Consider the following 18171-nt stretch of genomic DNA (forward strand, 5'->3'; position numbering starts at 1 on the left):
TATAACACTGAATGTGCTTTAACCCCACAATCACCAGATTGTATTTGATTTTCATCTCAATGACCAGATTGAATTGTTTGTTCTTTAACCCCTTAAATTTCAGTCTCCATGGTATGTGCATTAACCACTCAATGGCCAGATTTAATTGTACTGTATGTGCTTTGACCTCTCAGTGTCCCGACACAGTTCACTCTTTATTGACCAGACTCCAATGTATGTGCAATGAAACTGATCTCCAGGTATGTTTGTTTTGTTTGCGTGGTTTTCTTTTCCCTTTTTTTTTTTTGCAGAGTTAGTTACATTGCTCCATCCTGGACCAATGTAAGTATACATATCCCATACCTGGCCAATCTCTGTGGCAGAGGAACCACTGCAGTTGTTGCTCCAATGATCCTTGCTCTCTTCCAAGCCCCATGCCAAGTGGCTATGCTGCTGCATAGTGAGCACAGGCATGGGCATCATTCACAAAGCGCCTTGAATAGAAGGTGTTCCTTGATTGGATGAGATGGAGAGCGTACATCACCACCCCACCTCATCCAATCAGAGGATGCATTTCATTCATTGAGAAAACTCCTGAGTATGTAACAACCAGATTCCACATGCATTAACCCTTCAATGTCCAGAAGGTATTGTATGTGCATTAACCTCCCAATGTCCAGACTGCAGTGTAGGTGGATTGCCATCAATGACCGGACTGCATGGTATGTACATTGATCTTTAGTGATCAGATACTAAATTATATGGAATCCCTCTCCTGCTCCCTGGTCCTGTACCATGTATACCTGCCTGGAGTTTGCATGTTCTCCCTGTGCCTGCGTGGGCTTCCTCTGGGTACTCCAGTTTCCTCCCACACTCCAAAGACATGCTGGTAGGTGAATTGGCTCCTGTCTAAATTGGCCCTAGTATGTGTATGTATGAATGCGAGTTAGGGACCTTAGATTGTACGCCCCTTGAGGGTTAGAGACTGATGTGAATGTACAATATATATGTAAAGTGCTGCAGTGACAGCAATATATAAGTACCTGAAATAAATAAAAATAATAAATAAATATTCATCTCTGGTCTCCTCTGCCTGCTCCCCCTCACCTGCTGCCCCTGCTCCATGGTTCAGCCTCTCTTCTTCTACCTATGTGTGGCTTCTCCCCCCTCCACCCTGAACTATAATCCTCCCTGAACTATAATCCTCCCATCATTAGAGTTTGTGCATTAACCCTTCAGTGTCCAGATTCCATTGTATGTGCATTGCCTCGGATCCTGAGTTCACACTTCTGCAGTGCAGCACATCGCATGTGATTCGCACAGGAACCGCACCACATTCCTGTGCAAATCACATGCGAATTCTGTGCGATTTTTGCTATGGCTCAAATCGCAGCTCATCCGCACCAAAAATGCGCAGGAACCTTTTTTTGGTCCGCACTAGAATCGGATTGGATTAGGTCAGTGTTTCTCAACTGCAGTCCTCATGGACCCCCAACAGGTCATGTTTTCAGGATTTCCCTCAGATGAAACAGCTGTGGTAATTACTAAGGCAGTGAAACTGATCAAATCACCTGTGCAAAATAATGGAAATCCTGAAAACATGACCTGTTGGGGGTCCATGAGGACTGGAGTTGAGAAACACTGCATTAGGTATTCCCACCCATGCGATCCGATTCTGCACATCGCACCGCGTTTTGCAAACCGATTTCGGGGTGCGATTCGGGGTGCACAATCGCACCCCCGCAGCGATTCGGGGTGCGATTGTGAGGCGGTGCGGAATTAGCACAGAAACCGGTGCAAATTCCGCACAGCATCAGTGTGAACTTAGCCTTGCAACATGGAACCCCCCCATGTTGAGGGCATGTGGCCTGGTATGGTTCAGGAGGGGGGGGGGAGTGCTCTCTCGTCTCCCCCCTTTCCTGACCTGCCGGGCTGCATGCTCAGATAAGGGTCTGGTATGGACCTTGGGGGGGACCCCACGCCATTTTTTCTTCATTTTGGCATGGGGGTTTCCCTCAAAACCCAACACAAAGGGCTTGGTATGGATGGAGGGGGGACCCCACGACGTTGTTTTATTATTTTTTTAAAAAGATTTTTAATGCTCTTTATATGCAGCTGAGCTGCAATATGTAGGTGGGGTGTTGTGTGGGTGTGGCTTTGGCTTTAGTGTAGGCGGAGACACAGGGGGCCCAATTATCTCTTATTGCCCCGGGGGGCCCCATGAGTTGTCAGACCTCCCCTGGGACCAACGTATTCATTTTATATTATCATTTTTCTAATATAATATTTCAAAGGGGCAGAAGAGTGGAATTCATATACTAGACACACTGTGAACACTTACGAAGTTGTAAAGGAATACAGAACCCTAACACAGCATTAGTAGAACCAGGGGTGTCCTTAGGGTTGGTGTCACCCGGCGTGATAACACTTGATGACACCCCCTCTGACGATCCCCGCAGAATGGATCAGATCTGCGGATTGAGCCTAATGGATTGGACTCCGATGCATTATCCTCCCCAATCCGCAGATCCGATCCATCCTGCGGGGATCGTCGGCTTGCTTTACAACTTACCTTTTCGTGGAGCGGGTCCGGTGTCACCCCGTGTGGTAGGTGTCACCCGGTGCCACACCCCCTGCACCTGCCTAGGGATGCTACTGAGTAGAACCATTAAGGGGTTCATATTTATATATTGAGATGTCAGATATTATTCACTTGTTTTAAATGTGTAATAAGCAAGTTTTCAGCAAAAGCCGGCTTGCTTTACAACTTACCTTTTCATGCAGCGGGTCCGGTGTCACCCCGTATAGGTTGCATGCTGACGATCCCTGCAGAATAGATCGGATCTGCGGATTGAGCATAATGGATCGGAGTCCGATCCATTATGCTCCCCAATCCGCAGATCCGATCCATCCTGCGGGGATTGTCGGCTTGCTTTACAACTTACCTTTTTGTGGCGTGGGTGCGGTGTCACCCCGTGTGGTAGGTGTCACCCGCACCTGCCTAGAGATGCCCCTGAGTAGAACCATTAAGGGGTTCATATTTATATATTGAGATGTCAGATATTATTCACTTGTTTTAAATGTGTAATAAGCAAGTTTTCAGCAAAAGTGGCCAAAGGAACATATTTGCTCCCCATCACATGAAAAGGAAATGAGTTGATCATTGAAAGTGTATCTAAACCCAAGAATAAAAATGTAATATATTGCAGCTCGCCAATCTTTAAATACGTTGGCTGCAATAGTTTTTACAGCACTACCCCTGAAGGAGCCGCAGTATATTTTCACTGGTTGTTCCCCAAATCAGTGCAAGGTGCAACACAGCAACAGGCTATCACTCTTGCTCAATAAACAGTCTAGGGCAGGGGCGGACTGACAACTCATGGGGCCCCCGGGCAATAGGGGATCATGGGGCCCCTGTGTCCTCGCCCAAACTCAAAAAAGCCTATGAAAAAGGTACCAGGGGCATCTCATGGGGCCCCCTACTGACCCTGGGCCCTCGGGCAATCCCTGGGGTTGGCAGAGAGGGTGGAGGACACTGAATGGGGGCCAGTGGAGGGATTGGCAGAGAGGGATGGAGGACACTGAATGGGGGCCAGTGGAAGGATTGGCAGAGAGGGATGGAGGACACTGAGTGGAGGTCAGTGGAGGGATTGGCAGAGAGGGATGGAGGACACTGAATGGGGGCCAGTGGAGGGATAGGCAGAGAGGGGTGGCAGATTACTATTTATGGTTAACTTTAAACTGGTGACCTGTAGGGGCTGGTGGTTGGCTTGGCATCCAAGTGCAGAACTTCAGTCTTGCAGCATGGGATACCATGTGGTAGATATCTGAAGCATGGAGACCTTACTTTTCAGCAAAGGTGAACTTTTTTTTTATTATAAGGAAAGAGTGTATATACTGTACATGCTACATACAGTATACTGTATATCTTTGGCTGAGAGGTAGAACATGTCTGTGGATCAGCTATCTGTGTGCAGCAGGATGTACCAAACACGCATTTTTCGATGGTCTGTTGGGATCATTTTATTAGACATATATAGGGCAGTGTTACTATGTCTATATATACCAACACAATGTAGGCCTCTCTGTACAGGTTTACAAACACCAGCTCTCTTCTCAGACCCAAACCAATCCAAGGCCCCCCTTGTACCCACCACCCAACCCCTGAGAAATGCCATTCATGACTTCTTGGTCCAAACCCACAAAATGATTGGGTAATCCATCAGTCCTCACAAGATGGTGTGTCCCTTGCAGAGCTCTAGGCCAGGCCTAATTGTTCGAGTGTGTTTACATGAGATTCGTTTTCTGTATCCTATCTAGACTTCAGTCATTCTTCTTCAGATGTTGGTGCGGAATTTCAGGTCTGTGCCTTTCATTCTCTTCTCATATTCCACGTCGAACATTTTATTTTGGGATTCGGTGAAATAATTCATCCAGTCTGCAACCTCACCTAAATTAAAAATGGACAGAAAACTTGTAACAAGAACACGGCACTTGAATTTTGAAAATGGAAAATTCTGGGAAGTGGTGCGTAGACAGTGAATAGTAGGCCTAGTCTTCTAATTTTCATTCAATACTACATTAAAATGGAAAGACAGTAAGATCATCCCGAGAATTATATAATGATCCTTGCAGAGAAATAGGAAATAGGAATTATTGCAGTAACATCAAGGAGGTCTTCCTATGCTACCCAGAGTGTTGGATAAAGTGGAATACTAAATCTCTTATATACAAATACTTTGGTGATATTCCATTGAACATAAACCAATTTTGAAAAACATCAACTTCTAAATCTCTTCTTTTTTACATATAAATACTTTGGTGACCTTCCATTGAACATAAGCCTACACTCATCGGGCACTTTATTAGGTACACCTTGTTCCTTGACACCATGACACCACCAGCCTGAACCGTTGATACAAGGCACGATGGATCCACCACACCATGACACCACCACCACCAGCCTGAACCATTGATACAAGGCAGGATGGATCCTCCACACCATGACACCACCACCACCAGCCTGAACCATTGATACAAGGCAGGATGGAACCACCACACCATGACAACACCACCACCAGCCTGAACCATTGATACAAGGCAGGATGGAACCACCACACCATGACACCACCACCACCAGCCTGAACCATTGATACAAGGCAGGATGGATCCACCACACCATGACACCACCAGCCTGAACCGTTGATACAAGGCAGGATGGATCCCCCACACCATGACACCACCACCACCACCAGCCTGAACCATTGATAGAAGGCAGGATGGATCCACCACACCATGACACCAGCACCTCCAGCCTGAACCATTGATACAAGGGAGGATGGATCCCCCACACCATGACACCACCACCACCAGCCTGAACCATTGATACATGGCAGGATGGATCCACCACACCATGACACTACCAGCCTGAACCGTTGATACAAGGCAGGATGGATCCCCCACACCATGACACCACCACCACCAGCCTGAACCATTGATAGAAGGCAGGATGGATCCACCACACCATGACACCAGCACCTCCAGCCTGAACCATTGATACAAGGCAGGATGGATCCCCCACACCATGACACCACCAACCTGGACCATTGATACAAGGCAGTATGGACCCACCACACCATGACACCACAATCACCAGCCTGAGGGCGTGTCTTGTTGCTCCTGTTTATTTTTTTAAATGTTTATAAACTAATAAAAATTATTGAAATACAAAAGGAAAACAAATCTGAAGGATATATTTTAAAAAAATATATTTTTAAAAATATTTTTCATAGATTTTGTAATATATAAAGAACACATTTTAACATGCAGTATATATTTATATATACTGCATGTCGAAATATATATATATATATATTTGTAAATGTATTCCAAAAATGTAGATTTGTATTTTAAAGACATACAGTATATTTGAAATGTATTTTTTAAAATATTTATATATATTTTGTAATATAAACGCATTTCAACATACAGTGTATATATATACAGTTGCAAGAAAAAGTATGTGAACCCCTTGGGATTACGTGGAGTTTTGCATGAATTGGGCATAAAATGTGCTCTGAACGTCATCTAAGTCACAACAATAGAAGAACACAGTCTGCTGAACATAATACTACACAAACATTAGATGTTGCCATGGTTTAATTGCACATAACATGTAAACATTCACAGTGCAGGGAGGAAAAAGTATGTGAGGCCCTAGCTTAATGACTTCTCCCAGAGCTAATTGGAGCCAGGAGTGAGCCAACCTTGACTCCAATCAGTGTGATGATATTGGATGTGTTGCTGACAGCTGTCCTGCCCTTAAAAAACACACACCTGTTTTGGGTTTACTGGTTTCAAGAAGCACTGTCTGATGTGAACCATGCCTCGCAGAAAAGAGCTCTCAGAAGACCTACGATCAAGAATTGTTGACTTGCATGAAGCTGGAAAGGGTTACAAAAGAATCTCCAAAAGCCTTGATGTTCATGTGTCCACGGTAAGACAGACTGTCTACAAATGGAGAAAGTTTAGCACTGTTGCTACTCTCCCTAGGCGTGTCGTCCTGTAAAAATGACTGCAAGAGCACAGCGCAGAATGCTGCATGAGGTAACGAAGAATCCCAGAGTGTCAGCTAAAGACCTACAGAAATCTCTGGCACATGCTAACATTTGTGTTGCCACATCTACAATAAGGAAAACATTAAACAAGAATGGAGTACATGGGAGGACACCACGGAGGAAGCCATTGCTGTCCAAAAAGAATATTGCAGCACGTTTGAAGTTTGCAAAAGAGCACCTGGATGTTCCATAGCACTACTAGCAAAATATACTGTGGACAGATGAAACCAAGATTGAGTTGTTTGGGAAGAACACACAACACTATGTGTGGAGAAAAAAAGGCACAGCACACCAACATCAAAACCTCATCCCCACTGTGAAACATGGCGGAGGGAGCATCATGGTTTGGGGCTGCTTTGCTGCCTCAGGGCCTGGACGGATTGTTGTCATTGATGTGAAAACTAATTCCAGAGTTTATCAAGACATTTTGCAGGAAAACGTACGACCATCTGTCTGCCAACTGAAGCTCCGCAGAGGATGGGTAATGCAACAGGACAATGACCCAAAGCATACAAGTAATTCAACAAAACAATGGCTGCAACAGCACAGAATATGCCTTCTGGAGTGGCCCAGTCAGAGTCCTGACCTCAACCCAATTGAAATGCTGTGCCATGACCTTAAGAGAGCGATTCACACCAGACATCCCAAGAATATTGCTACACTGAAACAGTTTTGTGAAGAGGAGTGGTCCAAAATGACTCCAGATCGTTGTGCAGGTCTGATCTGCAACTACAGGAAACGTTTGGTTGAGGTTATTGCTGCCAAAGGAGGGTCAACCAGTTATTAAGTCCAAAGGTTCACATACTTTTTCCTTCCTGCACTGTGAATGTTTACATGTTATGTGCAATTAAACCATGGCAACATCTAATGTTTGTGTAGTATTATGTTCAGCAGACTGTGTTCTTCCATTGTTGTGACTTAGATGACGTTCAGAGCACATTTTATGCCCAATTCATGCAAAACTTCACGTAATCCCAAGGGGTTCACATACTTTTTCTTGCAACTGTATATATATATATATATATATATATTTTTTTTTTTATTTATTTATTTATTGAAATATATTGAATATGGCCAAAATTGTAGTATATGTCAATATATTTGGGAAGAATATTTTTTAAATATATTTCAAATATATTTTTCTTCCATATGGGTATTAAAGCATAAGGCTGGCCATACACTATACAATTTTCTGTCCAAATTCTGCCCAAATTCCTTTAGATTTACCTTCAACTATGTAGTGTGAGGACCCGCCTAACTGGATACAATTGAAAGTGTTGTTTAGGTTTGAATTTAACTATAGGAATGCGCTGAAAACAAAAAAACTTCAATAAACTGTGCATGAATCAGTGTAAGATCAAACAAAGCATTTCACAAATAAATAATTAAATAAATCATAAAGTGTTCAAATAATCAATATGTGAAAGTCCAAAGTCCCACAATATAAATTTGAAACCACCATGTGCAATCCACCACCAATTAAAGTTGGGTGACTCACCAGAGCTATATGCTGATCGATTCATAGACCAGCATAGGCGCTATTGCTCTGGGAGCGATGGATATTCCAGTTCCGGATATAGGGTGCAATATTCTGCAGTATTGAATCCCTTAGGATGAAAAACGCCACTCTGTGTTAACGATTGATTCCAGATAATCATGAAACAACTCTCCACAACCTCTCTCTCCTAGATGGATATACGGTTCTCCATAGGCATTGGGACCATGTTCAAAGGCAAAGAAAAAGGAATGATAGTGCAGCGTGTTTTTAAAACCAAACACAATTTAATATAATAACACACTTACAAACAAGGTGTCTAAACCGACACCAGCATCACGGGCATAGGTATAAAATCACTTGCACCGCTCACCGTGGATCATCTCCGACCGACACAGGAGAGGTGTCCCAACGTCTGCATTCAGCTGGCCACGCCCTACGCGTTTCGTCACCACAACGTCCTCACGGGGCGGTCTGAATGCAGACGTCAGATCAGCCCTAGATATACTGCTCGCACTCTGCATCGCGGCTTTGACTTAACCACTCACAGCAGTGTGGAATAAACCACACTTCACTTAATAGTGGCAAAATTAACAAAGTATTCAGTATATAACTGTACACTCTGCTAACTATAAATATTATGGTATATGAGTAAGTCTTCCTTAAATTATACAAAACATACTATAATAAGTAACAAATATATTTATACAACGGCACAAAAACAATTAAAGGGCCATACTCATATTAAAGAACTACTCTACTTCAACCACATCTTAATATAAAATAATACATCAACTTAATACAAAAACAATATAATGTCTATTAGGGAAACCTCATTAATCTCAAAAAATACTAAAAATACTCGACTCCAACAATATTAAATCAGTCTAAAAAACATAAACTAAAAATTCAACTAAAAAAATCTAATCCATTTACCACCAAAATCTTTATATTAGGGGTAAACTAATTCATAATGACTGCCAAAAATGACCTTGGTCTTTATATCCCAAATAAAAACCTAGGACATCGAACCAGAAAATTCATCTACATCTTTATATAAAAAAACAAATTCTAAATTTGACATAAATACTATAAAAACCAAGGAAGTCAAATATGATATATAAAACTCATATTTCCCAAATATTTTAAACCAAAATCTAACAATTCGTCAAAAAGCAATTTAAGTCGATATCTATATTCAAACCATTTGGTTTTAGGGAATTTAATTCATATATCCCATCGGTCTCCCTTTTGGATATTTCCTTAATCATATCTACACCTCTCCAATGTTTTTTTATCTTTTCAATCCCATAAAAGGTTGCTAATTTTGGGTCACTATTATGTTTTAATTTAAAATGTCTGGACACACTATGTTTATCATAACCTTTTCTGATATTATTTAAGTGCTCACCAATCCTAGTTTTTAATTGTCTCCCTGTTCTTCCCACATATTGGAGGTGGCACGGGCACTCCAAAACATACACCACGTGATGAATTACAAGAAATAAAATAATCGATTTTATATTCTTTATTTGTTATAGTAGAAAGAAACTTCTTTCTTTTCTTTATATTTGAAGGTTTATTGGTAAGCTGACATGCTTTGCATTTATTGCAATGAAAAAAACCATGAAAATCAGAGAAAAGGTTTATCTCTTTTGGTGGGACTAGTACATTATCAACTATTTTTGTTCTCAACGATCTATTTTTCCTATAGATGAAATTCGGCTTGTGTGGAATAATTCTTTTTAATGTTTCATCTCTAAGTAATATTGGCCAATATTTTTTAACAATTCCCTCTATATTCTTATATTGATTATTAAAGTTGGTAATAAAGGATATATCCGTTCTTTCATTTTTCATCTTTCTATTAGATAAAAGACTCTCTCTATCTCTTCTATCAATAACTTCTCTTTCAGCCACCAAAAAGGATCTCCTATAACCCTTGTCAACAAATCTGTCTATCAATAATGCAGTTTGATCAAAAAAATCACTCTGTAAACTGCAATTTCTTTTTATTCTTGTAAATTGACTTCTAGGGGTATTGAAGAACCATCTTGGATGGTGTCCACTAGATATCGGGATATAACTGTTTTTATCTATGTCTTTAAAAAAAGACTTAGTAAAAATATGGCCTCCATATTTATATAATGTCAAATCTAAAAAATTCACACTTTCAAACCCACTCATTACCGTAAATCTTAAACCATATTGATTTTCATTGATGACATGTGAAAATCTATTAAGATCTTCTATTGAACCTCTCCAAATCATTACGATATCATCTATATAGCTCCTGTATAGGACCATTGCTGGCCATTTGTCAAAAATGCACTCTTCCTCCCATTTGTCCATTACAATATTAGCTACACTAGGGGCATATTTGGCTCCCATCACAACACCCCTGCATTGCTGAAAAAAGGTATTATTATACCAGAAAAAATTATTCGACATAGCGAACTCTAATAATTCAACAAAAAACCTTCTCTGAACCCTTTTAATCTTAGATTTATGTTTTAGTGCCCATTTGACTGCCCTAATTCCATCATCTTGATTAATATTAGTATACAAGAATTCAACATCTATTGTGACCAAAAAACAATCTTCAATACCTTCTATAGTTCTTAAAATATTAATTAATTCCCCACTATCCCTTAAAAAAGAACGATTATTTCTTACTATTGGTTGTAAAAATGAATCTATATATTCATATAGATATTTTAAAAATAAAGGAAACAAATTTTTGGAAGTTTTTAAAAAAAATGGCTGAGACTGATATTAAAAATATGGATTTAAAGAGTAAATTTTAATTCCAAAAATAGAATCGATCCCACTCACAATCAGTCTCCCCGGGGGATTCTTTTTATCCTTATGTAACTTGGGCAAATAACATATCGTGGGAATTTTTGGATTTTTGATATATAAATATCTTGCCTCTTTCTCATTCAAAACTCCCAAATCTTTGCCTCTATTAATCAAATATTTCAAACAATTTTTTAATTTTCTAGTGGGATTCGATGTCAAAATTTTATATGTATCTTTCATATACAATAACCTATCCATCTCTCTTTCATAATCTTTCTTATTTAAGATCACAATACTGCCTCCCTTATCAGCCCCTCTAATAACAATATCCTTCCTTTTTTCTAATTCTTTAATACCCTGTATTACATCATGAGAGGTATGATATTTACTCTTTAAATCCATATTTTTAATATCAGTCTCAGCCATTTTTTTTAAAAACTTCCAAAAATTCGTTTCCTTTATTTTTAAAATATCTATATGAATATATAGATTCATTTTTACAACCAATAGTAAGAAATAATCGTTCTTTTTTAAGGGATAGTGGGGAATTAATTAATATTTTAAGAACTATAGAAAGTATTGAAGATTGTTTTTTGGTCACAATAGATGTCGAATCCTTGTATACTAATATTAATCAAGATGATGGAATTAGGGCAGTCAAATGGGCACTGAAACATAAATCTAAGATTAAAAGGGTTCAGAGAAGGTTTTTTGTTGAATTATTAGAGTTCGCTATGTCAAATAATTTTTTCTGGTATAATAATACCTTTTTTCAGCATTGCAGGGGTGTTGCGATGGGAGCCAAATATGCCCCTAGTGTAGCTAATATTGTAATGGACAAATGGGAGGAAGAGTGCATTTTTGACAAATGGCCAGCAATGGTCCTATACAGGAGCTATATAGATGATATCGTAATGATTTGGAGAGGTTCAATAGAAGATCTTAATAGATTTTCAAATAGCATCAATGATAATCAATATGGTTTAAGATTTACGGTAATGAGTGGGTTTGAAAATGTGAATTTTTTAGATTTGACATTATATAAATATGGAGGCCATATTTTTACTAAGTCTTTTTTAAAGACATTGATAAAAACAGACAGTTATATCCCGATATCTAGTGGACACCATCCAAGATGGTTGTTCAATACCCCTAGAAGTCAATTTACAAGAATAAAAAGAAATTGCAGTTTACAGGGTGATTTTTTTGATCAAACTGAATTATTGATGGACAGATTTGTTGACAAGGGTTATAGGAGATCCTTTTTGGTGGCTGAAAGAGAAGTTATTGATAGAAGAGATAGAGAGAGTCTTTTATCTAATAGAAAGATGAAAAATGAAAGAACGGATATATCCTTTATTACCAACTTTAATAATCAATATAAGAATATAGAGGGAATTGTTAAAAAATATTGGCCAATATTACTTAGAGATGAAACATTTAAAAAGAATTATTCCACACAAGCTGAATTTCATCTATAGGAAAAATAGATCGTTGAGAACAAAAATAGTTGATAATGTATTAGACCCACCAAAAGAGATAAACCTTTTCTCTGATTTTCATGGTTTTTTTCATTGCAATAAATGCAAAGCATGTCAGCTTACCAATAAACCTTCAAATATAAAGAAAAGAAAGAAGTTTCTTTCTACTATAACAAATAAAGAATATAAAATCGATTCTTTTATTTCTTGAAATTCGTCACATGTGGTGTATGTTTTGGAGTGCCCGTGCCACCTCCAATATGTGGGAAGAACAGGGAGACAATTAAAAACTAGGATTGGTGAGCACTTAAATAATATCAGAAAAGGTTATGATAAACATAGTGGGGTTTATTTACTAAAGCTGGAGAGTCCAAAATCAGACTCCCTTCTGCATAGAAACCAATCAGCTTCTAACCTCAGCTTGTTCAATGAAGCTTTGGCAATGAAACCTGGAAGCTGATTGGTTTCTATGCAGAAGAGAGACTGATTTTGGACTCTCCAGCTTTAGTAAATAAACCCCCGTGTGTCCAGACATTTTAAATTAAAACATAATAGTGACCCAAAATTAGCAACCTTTATGGGACTGAAAAGATAAAAAAACATTGGAGAGGTATAGATATGATTAAGGAAATATCCAAAAGGGAGACCTATTGGATATATGAATTAAATTCCCTAAAACCAAATGGTTTGAATATAGATATCGACTTAAATTGCTTTTTGACAAATTTTTAGATTTTGGTTTAAAATTTTTGGGAAATATGAGTTTTATATATCATATTTGACTTCCTTGGTTTTTATAGTATTTGTGTCAAATTTAGAATTTGTTTTTTTATATAAAGATGTAGACAAATTTTCTGGTTCGATGTCCTAGGTTTTTATTTGGGATATAAAGACCAAGGTCATTTTTGGCAGTCATTATGAATTAGTTTACCCCTAATATAAAGATTTTGGTGGTAAATGGATTAGATTTTTTTAGTTGAATTTTTAGTTTATGTTTTTTAGACTGATTTAATATTGTTGGAGTCGAGTATTTTTAGTAGTTTTTGAGATTAATGAGGTTTCCCTAATAGACATTATATTGTTTTTGTATTAAGTTGATGTATTATTTTATATTAAGATGTGGTTGAAGTAGAGTAGTTCTTTAATATGAGTATGGCCCTTTAATTGTTTTTGTGCCGTTGTATAAATATATGTTACTTATTATAGTATGTTTTGTATAATTTAAGGAAGACTTACTCATATACCATAATATTTATAGTTAGCAGAGTGTACAGTTATATACTGAATACTTTGTTAATTTTGCCACTATTAAGTGAAGTGTGGTTTATTCCACACTGCTGTGAGTGGTTAAGTCAAAGCCGCGATGCAGAGTGCGAGCAGTATATCTAGGGCTGATCTGACGTGTGCATTCAGACCGCCCCGTGAGGACGTCGTGGTGACGAAACGCGTAGGGCGTGGCCAGCTGAATGCAGACGTTGGGACACCTCTCCTGTGTCGGTCGGAGATGATCCGCGGTGAGCGGTGCAAGTGATTTTATACCTATGCCTGTGATGCTGGTGTCGGTTTAGACACCTTGTTTGTAAGTGTGTTATTATATTAAATTGTGTTTGGTTTTAAAAACACGCTGCACTATCATTCCTTTTTCTTTGCCTTTGAACATGGTCCCAATGCCTATGGAGAACCGTATATCCATCTAGGAGAGAGAGGTTGTGGAGAGTTGTTTCATGATTATCTGGAATCAATCGTTAACACAGAGTGGCGTTTTTCATCCTAAGGGATTCAATACTGCAGAATATTGCACCCTATATCCGGAACTGGAATATCCATCGCTCCCAGAGCAATAGCACTTATGCTGGTCTATGAATTGATCAGTATATACAGTTGCAAGAAAAAGTATGTGAACCCCTTGGGATTACGTGGAGTTTTGCATGAATTGGGCATAAAATGTGCTCTGAATGTCATGTAAGTCACAACAATAGAAGAACACAGTCTGCTGAACATAATACTACACAAACATTAGATGTTGCCATGGTTTAATTGCACATAACATGTAAACATTCACACTGCATGGAGGAAAAAGCATGTGAACCTGTGGACTTAATAACTGGTTGACCCTCCTTTGGCAGCAATAACCTCAACCAAACATTTCCTGTAGTTGCAGATCAGACCTGCACAACGATCTGGAGTCATTTTGGACCACTCCTCTTCACAAAACTGTTTCAGTGTAGCAATATTCTTGGGATGTCTGATGTGAATCGCTCTCTTAAGGTCATGCCACAGCATTTCAATCGGATTGAGGTCAGGACTCTGACTGGGCCACTCCAGAAGGCGTATTCTGTGCTGTTGCAGCCATTGTTTTGTTGAATTACTTGTATGTTTTGGGTCATTGTCCTGTTGCATCACCCATCCTCTGCGGAGCTTCAGTTGGCGGACAGATGGTCGTACGTTTTCCTGCAAAATGTCTTGATAAACTCTGGAATTCATTTTCCCATCAATGACAACAACCCATCCGGCCCTGAAGCAGCAAAGCAGCCCCAAACCATGATGCTCCCTCCGCCATGTTTCACAGTGGGGATGAGGTTTTGATGTTGGTGTGCTGAGCCTTTTTTTCTCCACACATAGTGTTGTGTGTTCTTCCCAAACAACTCAATCTTGGTTTCATCTGTCCACAGTATATTTTGCCAGTAGTGCTGTGGAACATCCAGGTGCTCTTTTGCAAACTTCAAATGTGCTGCAATCTTCTTTTTGGACAGCAATGGCTTCCTCCGTGGTGTCCTCCCATGTACTCCATTCTTGTTTAATGTTTTCCTTATTGTAGATGTGTCAACAAAAATGTTAGCATGTGCCAGAGATTTCTGTAGGTCTTTAGCTGACACTCTGGGATTCTTCTTTACCTCATGCAGCATTCTGCGCTGTGCTCTTGCAGTCATTTTTACAGGACGACCACGCCTAGGGAGAGTAGCAACAGTGCTAAACTTTCTCCATTTGTAGACAGTCTGTCTTACCGTGGACACATGAACATCAAGGCTTTTGGAGATACTTTTGTAACCCTTTCCATCTTCATGCAAGTCAACAATTCTTGATCGCAGGTCTTCTGAGAGCTCTTTTCTGCAAAGCATGGTTCACATCAGACAGTGCTTCTTGAAACCACTAAACCCAAAACAGGTGTGTGTTTTTTAAGGGCAGGACAGCTGTCAGCAACACATCCAATATCATCACACTTAGAGATGAGCGAATCGAAGCATCCGAAGTGGAATTCGAGTCGAATATCGGAAAAATTTCGATTCGTGCCGAATCCGAAAAACAGCCTAATTCGGACGCGCGAATCGAAATTTTTCCGAAAATGGCGGCTGACATGTGCGGCGACGGAGCGGGGATGTCGGGGAAGGCGCGCAGACAAGGCGCGCTGCCCCATAATGCATTCCTCAACGACATGTGATCGCATCAGCCAATCAGCAGCCAGCCAGCCAGCACTGTGTAATGGTCGAGGTATATATAGCGGCCATTTTGGAAATCTTCATTTGCCTGCAGTCATTGAACAGAGGCAGACCGCTCTGTACTAGGGACAGGGACAGAGTTAGGGCCACAGAAACGAGAATTGGGGACAGAGAGAAGTTACTTAGGGACAGAGAACCATTACTCAGGGACACAGACTTGTTAATGAGGGCCACAGAATCGTTATTTAGGGACAAAGAAACGCTAGTTAGGGCCACAGAATTCATACTCAGGGACAGACAGAATTGTTACTCAGTGCCAGAGAATTGTTACTTAGGGCCACAGAAACGTTATTAGGGCCACAGAATTTTTACTCAGGGACAGACAGAATTGTTACTGAGTGCCAGAGAATTGTTACTCAGGGACAGACAGAATTGTTACTGAGTGCCAGAGAATTCTTACTCAGGGCCACAGAATTCATTCTCAGGGACAGACAGAATTGTTACTCAGGGACAGACAGAATTGTTACTGAGTGCCAGAGAATTGTTACTCAGGGACAGACAGAATTGTTACTGAGTGCCAGAGAATTGTTACTCAGGGACAGACAGAATTGTTACTGAGTGCCAGAGAATTGTTACTCAGGGACAGACAGAATTGTTACTGAGTGCCAGAGAATTGTTACTCAGGGACAGACAGAATTGTTACTGAGTGCCAGAGAATTGTTACTCAGGGACAGACAGAATTGTTACTGAGTGCCAGAGAATTGTTACTCAGGGACAGACAGAATTGTTACTGAGTGCCAGAGAATTGTTACTCGCACAGACACAAAATTGTTACTTGCACAGACACAGAATTGTTACTCGCACAGACACAGAATTGTTACTCAGGGCCACAGAATTCATACTCAGGGACAGACAGAATTGTTACTGAGTGCCAGAGAATTGTTACTCAGGGACAGACAGAATTGTTACTGAGTGCCAGAGAATTGTTACTCAGGGACAGACAGAATTGTTACTGAGTGCCAGAGAATTGTTACTCGCACAGACACAAAATTGTTACTTGCACAGACACAGAATTGTTACTCGCACAGACACAGAATTGTTACTCAGGGCCACAGAATTCATACTCAGGGACAGACAGAATTGTTACTGAGTGCCAGAGAATTGTTACTCAGGGACAGACAGAATTGTTACTGAGTGCCAGAGAATTGTTACTCAGGGACAGACAGAATTGTTACTGAGTGCCAGAGAATTGTTACTCGCACAGACACAAAATTGTTACTTGCACAGACACAGAATTGTTACTCGCACAGACACAGAATTGTTACTCAGGGCCACAGAATTCATACTCAGGGATAGACAGAATTGTTACTGAGTGCCAGAGAATTGTTACTCAGGGACAGACAGAATTGTTACTGAGTGCCAGAGAATTGTTACTCAGGGACAGACAGAATTGTTACTGAGTGCCAGAGAATTGTTACTCAGGGACAGACAGAATTGTTACTGAGTGCCAGAGAATTGTTACTCAGGGACAGACAGAATTGTTACTGAGTGCCAGAGAATTGTTACTCGCACAGACACAAAATTGTTACTTGCACAGACACAGAATTGTTACTCGCACAGACACAGAATTGTTACTCAGGGCCACAGAATTCATACTCAGGGATAGACAGAATTGTTACTGAGTGCCAGAGAATTGTTACTCAGGGACAGACAGAATTGTTACTGAGTGCCAGAGAATTGTTACTCAGGGACAGACAGAATTGTTACTGAGTGCCAGAGAATTGTTACTCGCACAGACACAAAATTGTTACTTGCACAGACACAGAATTGTTACTCGCACAGACACAGAATTGTTACTCAGGGCCACAGAATTCATACTCAGGGACAGACAGAATTGTTACTGAGTGCCAGAGAATTGTTACTCAGGGACAGACAGAATTGTTACTGAGTGCCAGAGAATTGTTACTCAGGGACAGACAGAATTGTTACTGAGTGCCAGAGATTTGTTACTCGCACAGACACAAAATTGTTACTTGCACAGACACAGAATTGTTACTCGCACAGACACAGAATTGTTACTCAGGGCCACAGAATTCATACTTAGGGACAGACAGAATTGTTACTGAGTGCCAGAGAATTGTTACTCAGGGACAGACAGAATTGTTACTGAGTGCCAGAGAATTGTTACTCAGGGACAGACAGAATTGTTACTGAGTGCCAGAGAATTGTTACTCAGGGACAGACAGAATTGTTACTGAGTGCCAGAGAATTGTTACTCGCACAGACACAAAATTGTTACTTGCACAGACACAGAATTGTTACTCGCACAGACACAGAATTGTTACTCAGGGCCACAGAAT

General features: G+C 40.1%; 1 protein-coding gene across 1 annotated transcript in view; it reads right to left on the reverse strand.

The window, feature by feature from the left end:
* Positions 1-3976: 3976 nt before the first annotated feature.
* LOC149457019 (sulfotransferase 1B1-like) overlaps positions 3977-18171 on the reverse strand; it is a 67104-nt gene continuing 52909 nt past the window's right edge. The window contains exon 8 of the mRNA XM_089684176.1: positions 3977-4429. Within this exon, the coding sequence (XP_089540302.1) occupies positions 4317-4429 (113 nt within the window). The 3' untranslated portion in view covers positions 3977-4316. The remainder of the gene's footprint in view (positions 4430-18171) is intronic.

This window comes from Staurois parvus, unplaced genomic scaffold, assembly GCF_062004578.1.
Source record: "Staurois parvus isolate SC_StPar_1 unplaced genomic scaffold, SC_StPar_1.0 ptg000338l, whole genome shotgun sequence".
Classification (NCBI taxonomy): Eukaryota; Metazoa; Chordata; class Amphibia; order Anura; family Ranidae; genus Staurois; species Staurois parvus.